Genomic DNA, 14,394 nt, shown 5'->3' on the forward strand with positions numbered 1-14,394 from the left:
ATTGTTGACACATTTTGTACTTTAGTAGTTTTATTTAGAAGGAAATAAAACTTTCTGGTTGTCATGGTGTTTTCTTTTTAAACCTCTTTAAATCTGCAATGGCATCCAGGAATATTAGTGGTGTTCTTGTCGGATGGTAATATTTTTTTGTTTTAACTAAAAATATTTATTTTAAAGTTTATATTTTTTTATTGGATTTATTAATTTTTGTTTCAAAATTAAGATTAAATTAAATTTGCTTAAGTGTTTTATAAAATTCTTTTAAAATAATAATTCAAATAAATACTGTTTTAATGGTTGTTGTTGTTTTTTTTCCTGAACTTTTCACTTAAAATATTAAAGTATTTAAGCCATTTAAAACAATTTTTTTATCTAAATATCAAAATAGTTATGTTTATTATTTTATATTAAAATATTATAACACTTAAACTGAATTTCAAGCATTTAGGACTTCAAATGTTTTAATGTTTATAATATTTTAAAACAGTTTTGAATACTTCTAATGACAAGGTTAAGTATACTGTTAAAAAACTGTTAATAGATTAATGCTAACTGTTAATTAGTGTATGTTTATGCAAATAATTGTATATACCCTGTAATACCAATTGAAGTGCGAAGTTTGTTTAAACTTGTCATGTTAACAGGCATGTGCTTTTTATATAGTTCCCGCATTTATTTGTATTGTTTGAATAGATTCCTGGAATTTATTAATTTATTTGTGTGTTTATTTGTAGATTTTTTCATAATGGATAGTATGGAAGGAAAAGGGTGTGCAGTTATAGCATTATTAGACGGGAAGAGAAAACCATATCAGATTTTCAAAATGCTGCAGCATAAAGGAATATCAAAGGATTTTGTCTATCGTACTATTAAGCGATATAATGATAGTGGTTCTGTCAAAAAACGTTATGGTGGTGGCAGGCAACGCACTGCACGTACCCCCAAAATGCTTGCAGCGCTTAAAGCTCGAATTCGTCGCAATCCAAGACGGAATCAAAAAAAACTTGCCCTTCAAATGAATGTGAGTCGTATGACCATTAACAGAGCCTTGAAAGAAGACCTTAAGGTACGGGCATTAAAAATTAAAACATGTCACTATCTTACAGCCGCCAACATCAAAGGAAGACGTGAGAAATGTGCTCAACTTCTTGCTCGATATGGGCCCGCTGCTTCTAACAGAATTTTATTCACAGACGAAAAATATTTCACCAAAGGCCAAATTTAATCGACAAAATGATCGCGTCTACGCGAAAAGTCGTGCAGAATTACCTCACCATGTTGGATATGTCACCAGACGCCACCATCCTGAACAAGTTATGGTTTGGGCGGGGGTTAGTGCAATGGGCAAAACCCCACTGCATTTTTGTGAGTTGGGAGTAAAAACAAAAGCAAAAAATTATCAGGAGGACATTTTAGAGCAGGTGGTAAAACCTTTAAATGACTCGTTGTTCAATGGGGAACAATGGTCATTCCAACAAGACAGTGCCCCTTCGCACAAAGCGAAGACAACACAGAGGTGGTTGACAGCCAATGTGCCCGATTTTATCTCTACGGATGCCTGGCCGTCAGCATCACCAGATCTTAATCCATTGGATTATGCAATCTGGTCTAAACTGGAGGCGAAGGTGTGCTGCAAACCTCACACTTCCGTTGATGCCCTCAAGCGATCACTTCTCAGAGAATGGGATGCTTTATCCATGGATATTGTGCGTAAATCAATCGAGGAATGGCGTCCAAGACTGGAGGCGTGCATACGGGCAAAAGGGGGTTATTTTGAGGACTCTCTTTATTAATGTGTACTTTAGCATTTTAACTAAAACATAACATGCATATAATATGTATATATTACATTTGTTCTTGCATTAAAAACATGTTCTCTTAAATTTTTTTACTGAATTAAAATTTCGCACTTCAATTAGTACTACTAGGTAAAATAAATAATAAATTTTTTGTATATTCAAACATTATTATATAAATAAATAATTATAAATTAATATATATTAAGTATGGAGCTGTCATAAAGTTATTCTTTATGATTTTTCTTATATATACATGTACATATGTAACATCTCTGTTTTATAAGTATTTAGATAGCACCTACATATCCAAACAACTTTCTTTACAAAAGTTGTTGTATTAAATTCACAAAATGTACATAATATAAAGTCACTACTTTTGCAACTATTAATATTTAATTTTATTTTTATACTCCAAAGCTTAGATGAGGATTAGATTATAAGTTTCACACAAGTACACGCACACACATTGTTATTAAAAACCCTTGTTCAATAATAAAGCTCCCAAACCCTGACAAACAAAGCCTTTTTCTAGAGAACAAACTGATATTTTAAATGCCAACATAGTATTATGTATTCTTTAAAGACACATGCTCATGAAAGACACATACTCATGAAAGACACATGCTCACGAAAGACACATGCTCATGAAAGACACATGCTCATAAAAGACACATGCTCATGAAAGACACATGCTCATGAAAGACACATGCTCAGAACTGTGTCAGCTAAAAGTAAAAAGTAAAATAATGATTTAAAATGTCTTAAAAACAAACGAAGATCATTGGTATTTAAAGTATTAAGCTTTTCTTTCAAGTAATGACCAAACAGATCCTGATATTGTTAGCTTGATATTTTTTTAATATGTTGTAAAACAACTCTGTAAATGCATATTTACATTGCAGAGAATTTTTTATATGGAATTTAATTATTACTACTTTTTGAACTTTCTTGTAAAAGATAAAACTTGTAAGTTTATTTAAGTTTTTTAGTTTTTATTTAAATCTTAAAGAAAATTTTTTTGCATGGTTGTTATGTAGAGCTGCGAAATACAAGGTTTGGGAAAACAAATAATTTTACTAAATTACTTGCCACACTGTAAAATGTTTCCAAAATTGAAAAATGAATAAAATTAATTTGTCCATAGATGGACTACATGTGCATCCAACTAACTGCAATTTTCTAAAACCTATCATATGAGAACATTTCACGGTCAAAATATTTAAACATTTAATAATATTTGGATTTATTTTAACATTGTTGAAATATTTTGTCTATTTTCATTTTTCCCATAACCATTTATATAATCATAAATTTTATATATTATTAAAAAGTTATAAATATATATATATAACAGTTGAGTGGCTTCTTTCTTGTTTATGTGAAAATGTAAAAAACGGAGTCCAAAATTTAGTTTTCACAGACTGCCTGTTATCTAAATTAGTTCCGCTATTTAAAGGTGAACATTGGTACCTCTGTATTTCAAGAGCTTCATGCACTTTTCGATCAAATTTTTTTGTTTTCATTTTAATTGTTTTAACGTTTTCCCACTTAATAGTCAACCCAGAACTTACTTAATTGAATGCGAATGCTGAAAGAGATATGTAGGCAAAACAAAACTTCAATTTAGGACTCAAACTCAACCACATCTTAAAAGTTTAAACAGTTAAAAAGTTTTAAACCTTTAAATGGCGGAATTAATTTAGATAACAGGCAGTTTGTGAAAACTAATTTTTAACTCAAAAATTTAGTTTTCACAAACTTTTTATTTAACCCCTTATCTAAATTATCTAAAAAATTTGTACTACATTTTTAAATAAACAAGAATGAAGCCACTCAACTGCAGGCGTCAGTCACATCAGGATAGTGTTCTCCAACCCTCCATTACATGATGCTAGTTATAGGGAAGCTGTAAAAAAAAAATTTGGCAGAAAATAACAATATTTAGGACTTGCTCAGCGCTTTCAAAGTTTTTAACTTGTCAAAACCTATGATCGTGAGTAAAAGTACCTGCAGAACACACCTATGACAGTTGTAGATAAATTATTATCTGAAACTTTGTTCATAGTAAAAATCTATATCATTAAAATAACGATTCAATAGTCATCTGAGTCCTATCGTTTATGAACCATCAACTCTAATTTGGCATCAACTGCTGAGGACTTAGTTGTTGCCGAAAATTTTTTTCTATGGTCCTCGACGACTTGAAGTAGATATTGCTTCTGTTCTTCATTGCGTGTCAAACTCGAGTTAAATTCTTGAATCAACGCAACCCTATGTTCAGCCAAGTCATTGACGACTTTGAGAGATTGCACAAGACATTTGCTTTCTTGATACTCTGGTTGAGATTCCCACTCAGTGAGATTGACCTGCAAGAATTCCATGGGGTATGCCAAGAATTGTGAAAAAATAGTGTTCTTTGTAACAAAGTTGTGAAGTTTCTTAGTAGTCGGATGCTGAAGTGGCTGAATTGGTTTTAGAGGCTCATCTGAGCCTTCAACTTTTTGGAGTGCCTTTACCATTGAGCGCTTTTCCTTTATAGTGACAGCATCATCAAAGAAGCCAAAGGTAACAAGAGTTTCAGAGAGATACCAGAGGTGGCACTCAAAGGATGTAGTGGCAGCTTTGGCAATTTCAGTATTTGGGTATTTAGATAAAGCACACAGCAGTGCAAGGTCTTTTCGTGGAGCACAGTTTGCAGCTAGACTTTCAAACCAGTATTTCAGATATACTTTAGTGATGAACAGACTTCTTGCAGGTGATGCCATATTTTCTGATCATAGGAAAGACCTCGAGACTTTCTACAGCTGGCGCCTGGGTGTATAGCTCATTTTGCTTGCAAAATAGCCACATCTTTATAGAATAAATGGCCCTCGCCATCCAACGAGCCCTGTTAATAGCACCAGGGTACCGATACCGTATTCCATGTTCAGGCGTGCCACCCAAGAAAATAATCAAAAGTTTAAGCAATTCACAGTAGTCGTCACGAGGTTGCAATTTATTCAGCTAAGACTGTGCAAACTTGATGACATAATCCTTCAAAGGAGCAATCATACTTGCTAAAGTGTTATCTTCAACTGTTATACAAAATGTGTTCTGGTCAATAAGGGGCCAAAAATCTTTCAAGTGGCCAAACAACTCCATGTTAGGAGACCTTGAGACGTCATGAACACTGAAAACCTTTACAAGAATAATTTCTGAGACGTGGTTATGACAGGCCAAATTGATTAACCATTGACTAAGCTCTGCTTTCAAACGAATACAAGAACCACCTTTTGTTCCAGTATATGAAGAAGTTGTATCAAAGCAGAGACCCTTGATCCTGTCTCGCAAGCCCCAATGTTTGTGTGATTGCTTGTGCCATTAAAGCCGCCATGCTATCTTGGAGTTTAGGGCACTAATAATAACTTCTTTCACATCTTGCTTTAGCAGTCCTGTAGATGCTATCGCAGAAAATATATAGGCAGCCTTTCTGTCAGAAATGTTTGTTCTATCAAGAGTAGCAGCAACTTGAAGAGTCACTATCCACAGTACCTTTCGCTGTCTGTGTCTTTGGAGCTTTTAGAATGGATGGACCAGCTTCAAGTTCAGCATCTGAAGGCTGTGACAAATTCTCATCGAACAGTAGTATTGAGTGAGTTAGTAAGGACAATGCATGAATATTTTTTTTTTATTTGAACAGTAGTATTGAGTGAGTTAGTAGGGACAATGCATGAATATTTTTTTTTTCATTTGAACAGTAGTATTGAGTGAGTTAGTATAGACAATTCGCAAATTAAAAGATTGCACTGGTTTTATCAAAATGGTGCTATGTTACTGAGAGAAAACTATTTAAAACCTTCTCTTTTTTTAATAAAAATGTTTTGAGAAAAAAGATTTACTGGTTTTTCTATTTGTTCTGACTATTTTTGAATTTATTTGGTTAAATATCATATTTCGAATATATATATATATATATATATATATATATATATATATATATATATATATATATATATATATATATATATATATATGTATACACAGTATGCAAAAATAATAATCATACTTTAAAAAAATCATAATTTTAAAGGTTGCATTAAAAAAAAAAGAAGAGTTTTCCGTTTAAATACTTCAAAAAATGTTTTAGATATCGTATCAAGTATTGTTTTAAGAATTTATTTGCGTATTAGTGAATTAATTGCTTTTCAAACCTATTGCATTTTACACAATTGATCTAAAGATGCCTAAAATTGACTGCACAAAAAATAATTGTACACTAAAAAAATAGGTCGTTATTTTAGTTTTAATTGAACAATCAAACTAATAAATAAAATAAAATATAGTATTTCAGCAAAATGGCATCAAGAAAACAACATTTGTCTTACCATAAACAAAGCCTCATAGTTGATTCAAAAAATTAAGGAAAATCCTACCGTCAGATCCAAATAGAAACAGGAATTCTCTTTACAGAAGTGTCCTCAATTGTTAAGAAGCGTGATCTAATTAGAACTGTCACGATTTTTTTTCAACTGTACAATTATTTATTTTGCATACTGTATATATATAAACACCTTCAGTAATGCTGTTTTGTGATTTACACAATGATAATGATGATGGTGGTGGTGGAGGAGGAGCAGGAGCAATAGGAGGATAACTACATTATAACAGGATGATAAAACAAATGAAAGCAATAGTTTAATAGTGTTCCCTCAAAAAAGTTTATCAGTATTCCCTCAAAAATGAAAACACATTAATTAACAAGTCAAACTTTTTTATTTTAAGTCAAATTAAGTTTATTTTCTGGACTAACATACATTTAATTATGTTAATTAATTTTTTTAAATTTAATTATGTTAATTAATGTTAATTATTAATTTTCTGGGCTAACATACATTTAATTAATGTTTATTAATTTTTTTCCTGGTAATCCTTTAAAACAAACTGCATTTACTCTTTTTTTGGTAAAGTTTGCAAACTGGTGTATAGCACTGGGGTGACTTTTAAAAAAATATATTTTATCACGACTTTATCAAAAGTCTTTGATATGTCAAAAGCAATTTGCCTCCTCACCACCAGCCCTTGCCTTGCTGATCTAGCGCATTATAGATAACCTTTCATTTATTAAGTCAGTAATAGAATGAGAGGAATTGGTGTCAAAGAGTCAAAAAAACAAATACTGTTAGGGCTAAAATGGAATTTTAGAAGTTCGCTAATTAATGACTCTTGATAATAATAGTAAAAAGATTGATTTAGAGCAATATCCATTTTCCAGCTGGCTGGAAAACAAGTTTTAGTTGATCAAAAGACTTTAATGTTAAATTAAATGGTTACTATTAAAAATAGCTGCTATATATATATATATATATATATATATATATATATATATATATATATATATATATATATATATATATATATTTATATATATATATATATATATTTATATATATATATGTGTGTATATATATATATATATGTATATATGTATATATATATATATATATATATATATATATATATATATATATATATATATATATATATATATATATATATATATATATATAACCCATATTTGGGTGAGGCCCCGGTCACTTCCTATTTACATCTTGGTTAGACTATGAGATAGAGAAGAGATGCAGGACTGGTTATAGTTTTTTGTTACTTTCCCTAAGTCTTTACCTAGGATGTTTCTCAAGTCAATAGCCGGATGGAATTAACATCTGCCCAAGATGAGTCTTTTTATTGAGATATTATCTCTAGTCATTACCAAGTCAAGATTACAAGGCAGGGGGGGGGGGTTAAACTAGTGTTGTAATTTTCTAGAGTTTTCCTAGAAAAGCAAGTCATACAAGGAAGAAGGACTGGTACTGGATTGGATATTATTACTAGCAGGTTGATCATTTTAATCCTGATTCTGATCTGTTCTGAATTTACAGCAGTATACTACTGGATTTAATAAAATTACTGCAGTATATTATTAGAGCTAATTGCTGCAACGTATCACAGGAACATATTACGTAAACAAGTTACTGCAACATATTACTTTAACTGCAAGCTATTACTTAAACAAATTACTGAAACATTTTTCTTTAAAAGATTAATAAATAAATTCAAAAATTAAGAATTCCATTGCGGTTCTGAACATATATTAAAGTTTATTTGGTCACAAAGGCATTATTTGAGCAGTATTTTTTTTAGAAAAAATGCTGCACTCAAAAATCAGAAAAGAACTAGTAGTTTATAATTCTTTTTCTATTGAAATCAGAAATTGTTAAATACAAAAGACTAATACAATTCTACATGCACGAATTTTTCGTTTAACACTTTACTATGTAAAGTTGCTGCTATTATTTAAACAAAAAGGTTGTTTTTTTTATTATAGAAGTTGTTTGGTCAAGTTGAACAAATTGTTGAGTTGAAATTTTTATGCACCATGGATATTTTTTGCAAAATTGTGATTCAACTAAAGCACCATATCTAAATCTTGCAGCTCTACATCATGCAATCTAAATCTTGCTACTCTACATCGAATGATTCTTTATAGTTATATATATATTCTACAAATTTGTTTGCTATGCAAATAATTTTGTAGAGAAACTTATTGGAATAATATTTAAATATATGAGTTTATAAATTTGATTATAATTTTGGAGTGGAATTGATATTACTTCACTAAATTATAAAGGTACAGATAATATAAAAGTATTAATTGCTAAATTAATTTTAACTTACAAAACGCCATCTGAATACAGAATTGAAAATAAGACGAGAGTAGATATTAATATAAAAATCAAGCTAGACAAAATTGAATTTTAAAATATTTTATTCTAAAATTTTATTTAAATGGAAATATGAAAATTTCCTTGAACAACAGCAGTTTAAAGAAATACAAAGTGAAAAGAAATGTTTTCGCTTTTTTGCAGTCTTAAGGTAGTAGTTATATAACTTTTAAAATGGGTTTTCCAGAATTAAATTTTTTAAATTATTATTTTTAAATGAAGGCAGGAAGAGGGGAGTTGAGCCTAAACCTAGAGTAATTAAAAGTAACAAGTAAGGTATTGAATTTTGAACTTAAATATTTTTAAATTATCCAGAATAAATCCGCGGCATTTTAATATTTTATAAGAATTTTCAATATGACACCAAATTTCTATGTAATTTACTTAGATTTCTAATAACAAATACTCAGTAGTTAGGCCAAAATAAAAATATGTAGAATTTTAAATTTAATATATGTATGTAGTTTATTTTCAAGTTTTATCTATATAGGTTTATAATTGACCGTCAATAAGCAAATATCAGAATTTTTTCACTGAAAGTTTGATTTCTTTTTTAAAAGTTCTGCTCTCTTTTAGATTCAGACTCGGATTCAGGATTTTTTTAAATTTGAATTAAACAACTTCCTGGTACGTTCAAAATTCCAAACTTTTGTATGTTCATATTTATGTCGTATAAAGATGTTTTGCTAAAAATTACGTTGATTTTAAAAATTACGTTGAAAGCCTTGGAACGAAAATACCTTAAGACAGGCATTACCCGTCTAAATATGGTTGAAATTAGTAACAAAAATAAATTTTAATATATAGTTTCAAAAATAAATTTTAATATCTAATTTTAGACTTTAAAAATAGGATTGAAAACTTCGCAGTAAATTTTTTTTTTCCCTGAGGTTTGGAGTTTATATAGAAGTAACTTAACTCAAATACCAAAGAATCTTGAATCTGCCTTGAGATCTTTATTGAATATGAATTTATTCAAAAAATACCGAGTATATTTTAAAACTTATTTTCAAATATTTGCATCAAATCAGGCAAAGTACATATTTTTCCTTTAAAATTTTTTAGTTAAAAATAAAATAATTTTTTCTATATACAGGTTTGTAATAGCCGGTTTTGGTGGAGCAGCTATTGTTGTTGCGAAGAAAAGAATTGATAAAAACAGATTGAAACTTATGAAAGAAAAAAGAAATATGGTGAAGCAAAATATTTCAGAATGAAACTTGTTTTTTTTACTAGAAATTATATATTTTTAATGTCAATAAAATAATGAGAAAGTAATCTTTTTGGTAAAGTTTTATTTATTGTTAAAATGAAATAGATAAAGTTTTCATGTTGACACTGCTAGATATTTAGTATTTAACAATATATAAAAACGAGTATTTAAACAAACAAACAAAAAGAACCCTTAGTAATTTAAAGTTAAACATTAAATTTTTTAATTTTAGATGCACATTTTGTTTTTTTCTCACTACTTGATTGTATTTTTTTAGTCAACGGTTGTTGAAATAAAAAACAATGTAAAAAGATTTTAGTTGCTTAAAGGCAATCTACACTAAGATAACTGCAATTTTTAATAACATTTACTGTGGGTTTTTCTAAGTTTTTCCTTATATTAGAATATTGAAAAGACAGGTGCTTTACTTTAAATTTGGTTTCTATAATTTCTGTTTTGTCTTAATCAATTATTTTTTTTATTAATAAAAAATATTTTATAATAAAGTAGAAAATTCATCTTCTATAATTTTTAACGATAAGATATTTATCTTTAGTATTTTTTTTGTTAAAGTAAAAAGAGATTTGTATCTTATTATTTCCTAAACTTTTAGCGAAAGCTAATAATGTTTGTCTCTAGGTGTCGAACAATCGAGACATAGAGACCAACTGTTTACTTACAATTTTTACTTTTAAACTAGAAAAAATTAAATTAGATTTTCAACGAGATTCTGATCTATAAAAATGTGTTTTTTGAGTTTTCACAATTAAATCCAAATATCTAGTCAAAAATTTTTATTTTGGACAAAAAATTTCTTTCATGCACCGATTTATTGCACTGCATATAAAAACACAATGGTTTTTGTTTTATAAACCAAAGACAATCAGATTTTGGTTTTGGTTAAATAAATCAAAAACGATTTTGGTTAAATAAACCAAAACCCATTGCTTTTTCATATGCACGTTCTTTAAAAACATTTATTTTCAATTTATTGTTGTGCAACAAAGTGTATGAAAGGGTTAAATAAGTCTTTTACATGTGTAAAGCTTATATTTTTTAGTACTGTTACAGTCTAAATACAATTTCATAATTGTATAAAATATGCCACCGCCTTTTTTACCTTGAATAATTTTAACTTGCTCTGTTTGTTTATATTATTTTTTTAGGCGTTACTAAGATAAAAATGCTTAGTTCGTTGGCACAACGACTTCTTTTACCGTCTGTAATTCTCAAAGAAGTTTTGAATCGGACTTTAAGTTCAACGACATTGTTGCAAAAGTACTACGTGCAAAAAAACTATTTGAAGAGATGGGCTCGCCGAGACATGAAGAGAAGAGAACTTTTTAAAGAATTCGAATTTGAAAGAAGTAGTCTCCGCGCCATTGCCAAGTCAGATATTTTGCCTACATCTGTAAAAATGCGAGCTTCTGAAGACCTGGCAAATTTACCTCGCGATAGTTCTATAACTCGCATTCGACATCGGTGTACTTTAACAGATAGAGCGCGAGGAGTTGTCATTAAATACAGAATATCTAGAATAAAGTTTAGAGACTACGCAGATAAAGGTCTTATATCTGGTTACACTAGGTCATCGTGGTAGCAAGATTACGTGGTAGCAAGATTAGGTCATCGTGGTAGCAAGATACGGATAAAGAAACTTGATTGTTTTCCAAATTATTATTTTGGAAAAAAAGTTTTTTCAAATATAACCTCTAATAGTTATTTTGAATTATTCAAATAAAAATTCGCGGATACAAAATTTATAAATGGTCGAAAGTACATTATATAAGTTACACGCTATATAAGTAATTTTTCTTGGTATACATAAATTTTATACAGAAAGTTTTTTATTTTGAAAAAGGATTTAGAAGACTAAATCTTTTTTCCAAATTTTAAACAAGAATTTGAAACTGCAATAAAAAATAATGTTGATAAAAATCATGGCAGCGTTTCTACCTTCTTTTAATATGCGTAATTTTGCAAAAAAAAACTTTAGCTGTTAAAATAATCGTTTCAATGGTTATATGGAAAACTCTCTTCTTCGCTGTATAAGTTTATCATTTTTGATATATTTTGATGTTATTTCTTTCAATGATATCTCCTCTCGAAGCTTCTTATTAAATTGCATAATTTTCGAAACACTAATGTTAGAACTTGATCGTACTTTCATTATTCTGGTTGATGGAATGGCTTGTCTTGTCGGAGCACGCAAAATTTGGTAGACGAACAATGAAAAATGGAAAAGAATTACGAACCCAATAAAGTAGGAAAAATAGTATGCGCTTATAAGTGGCCCAATTGAACAAATCATAGTGCAAATTGTTATCTCCAATGCAAGGTTAATATATTTTGGATTACCGTGTTGCATTTTTTTTACAAAACAACGTATAAACTTTTTTAATGAGTACTAAAATATTAGGCGTAAATAAAGTACGACATTCTTCGAAAATAAATTTTGTTTCCAACGATAATGCGTAAAATAATTATGTTAAAATGTTTTATGTTAAACCATCGTAAATAAGTCTAAATGCTGAGTTATTACATTTGTCTTTCTAACACGCTGGCTTGAAATAACTTTGTTTATTAATGAGAATACTTATTAAAAATGAACGTTTAAGATTTGATTGGCTGCAAAAAGCGTTTTTATATTCAAGTCATGAAGTGTGGTTTATAATAGAAGTGATATCTCTATGATATCCTTTGAATTGATAAGATATCTTAAGTTTCGACTTCAGTGATATTGCAAGATTCGTTTTTTTAAATCGACTAAAAAAATAAAAAATTATTCACCGTTTCGTTTACGAAATAGACCTATTTATATTGAGTTGTTAATTTTATTTTGTTAACTCGTTCAAAAATACTTCAACAGTAAAAAGAAGACAGAAAAATAGGGTGTACCAAAAACTTTTTCTATTTTTCGATTTTTCCCGTTCTCTTAAGTCCCCTGAGGCTAAAAAACAAACAAAAATTCTTTGTTAAAAAGAGGTATACGTTATCTTTGAAAAAACTGAAAATCCATTAGATCAATATTTTTTAATTTATACTCACGTAAAGAACAAAACTTGTATACAAAAACTTTTTTCGCATACAAATTTTGGTACATTTTGCATTTCTTATCGAGGAGTTTTTTTATGGAACCAAATTTTTTGATTTTTCTCAAGAATAGAATTACAACACATTCAAAAGAAAGCTTAACAGATAATTCTATCTATTAATAACATATTTTTAACTTTTATTTGGTGAAATCCTTCCATAACACTACTTATATATCGTAAACGTTGTTTATTTTTACTTTCTACGAATATATATATATATATATATATATATATATATATATATATATATATATATATATATATATATATATATATATATATATATATATATATATATATAGGGTAGATTAGGGTAATATGAGCATAATTAAAGATATCTTAGATGTAAGAAGCGAAGTTAACGTTGCTTTGTATTTTTTGAACCAACTATATGAGTGATAACAGGAATCAATACAATTAGTGTAAATTTATGTGCAGTAATTAGCGGCTATCATCTAATTAAAACGTTGTTAAATTTTTTGCGTTGTTAAAATAATATCATCAGGCATTAATAAATCTGTGGCGCAAAATTTTAGTGCTAAAATAATGAAATTTGTTTTTTCATTAAGAAAAATGTCAGCTAAAAATATGATCCATTTTTGTTTGAAAAACAATGCACAGAAACATTTATTCTTGACTTTATTTAAAGATGCAATTTTTGTGTAATACGAGCATGCTCAAATTACCCAGTGTTTTTGATTGAAATTACCTAGTTTAAAGTCCTAAAATAGCAGTGGTTTTAAATTGCTTTTTGAATAAAAACAAAACATAGTAAAAAATTTTAATATTTTAACAATATTTAATATTTTTCTGTAATTTAAAATAAAAAAAAATGAATTTTTATTGTTCAAAGGTTTGAGTTAATAAAATTGAAAAAATAAGCAACCAAATTTTTTTTTTTCGGAAAACATAGTACTGTTTCAACAAAAAGTGTCTTAAAATTTGATCTTTTAATGATGAGTATAGGTAATAACGAATCATTATACTCCAAAAATTAGTTCTAATTGTCAGGTTGGTATTTTTTTTATTTAATTAATGTTATTTTTGAGCTAATTTAAAGTGCTCATATTTCCAAGTGGTCTGGGTAATATGAGTACTTTTGCTACTTTTTTAAAACCTCTGTGTTTTTAAGAAAAAATTTCTGGTGCCCAAATATCTAAGTGGATCATGGAAATTGTTGTTTATTTGCAAAAATTTTGGATCCAGCATAATTATTTTTGAAAATACTCCAACTATCGCTTAAGGTGCTCATCTTACCTAATCTACCATATACACAACTACACTTTTATAGCATGCTTAAGTTTACAAAAATGTGTGCGTTCTTGTAAGTCTAGTATGCAAGAAAAAAAACTTTCCTTTGTTCTTATTCTTAGAGATTTATTTTGCATCAAAATACCTTAATTAAATGGTTTTCGTGCATTATTGAAGTACCTTCAATAACTGCGGTATTATTTGACTCGTTCCCAAAAACATGCGTAAACAAATGCTTAAACAAAATGCTTATCATATCTTATTTTAAAAAAAAT

The 14,394-nt window shown here is 28.6% G+C and overlaps 1 protein-coding gene and 1 long non-coding RNA gene across 2 annotated transcripts; both read left to right on the forward strand.

Annotated features, from left to right (window-relative positions):
- Positions 1–10,086, forward strand: LOC136081945 (uncharacterized). Its single transcript, XR_010639263.1, has 2 exons — positions 1–136; positions 9,657–10,086. It is a non-coding gene; the product is annotated as an uncharacterized LOC136081945 (long non-coding RNA).
- An 870-nt stretch (positions 10,087–10,956) lies between these two features.
- On the forward strand, positions 10,957–11,373 carry LOC124814905 (small ribosomal subunit protein uS14). Its single transcript, XM_065798791.1, has one exon. The coding sequence runs from the start codon at positions 10,957–10,959 to the stop codon at positions 11,371–11,373; it is 417 nt and encodes a 138-aa protein (XP_065654863.1).
- The last annotated feature ends 3,021 nt before the right edge of the window (positions 11,374–14,394 follow it).

This window comes from Hydra vulgaris, chromosome 06, assembly GCF_038396675.1.
Source record: "Hydra vulgaris chromosome 06, alternate assembly HydraT2T_AEP".
In the NCBI taxonomy this organism is placed as follows: Eukaryota; Metazoa; Cnidaria; class Hydrozoa; order Anthoathecata; family Hydridae; genus Hydra; species Hydra vulgaris.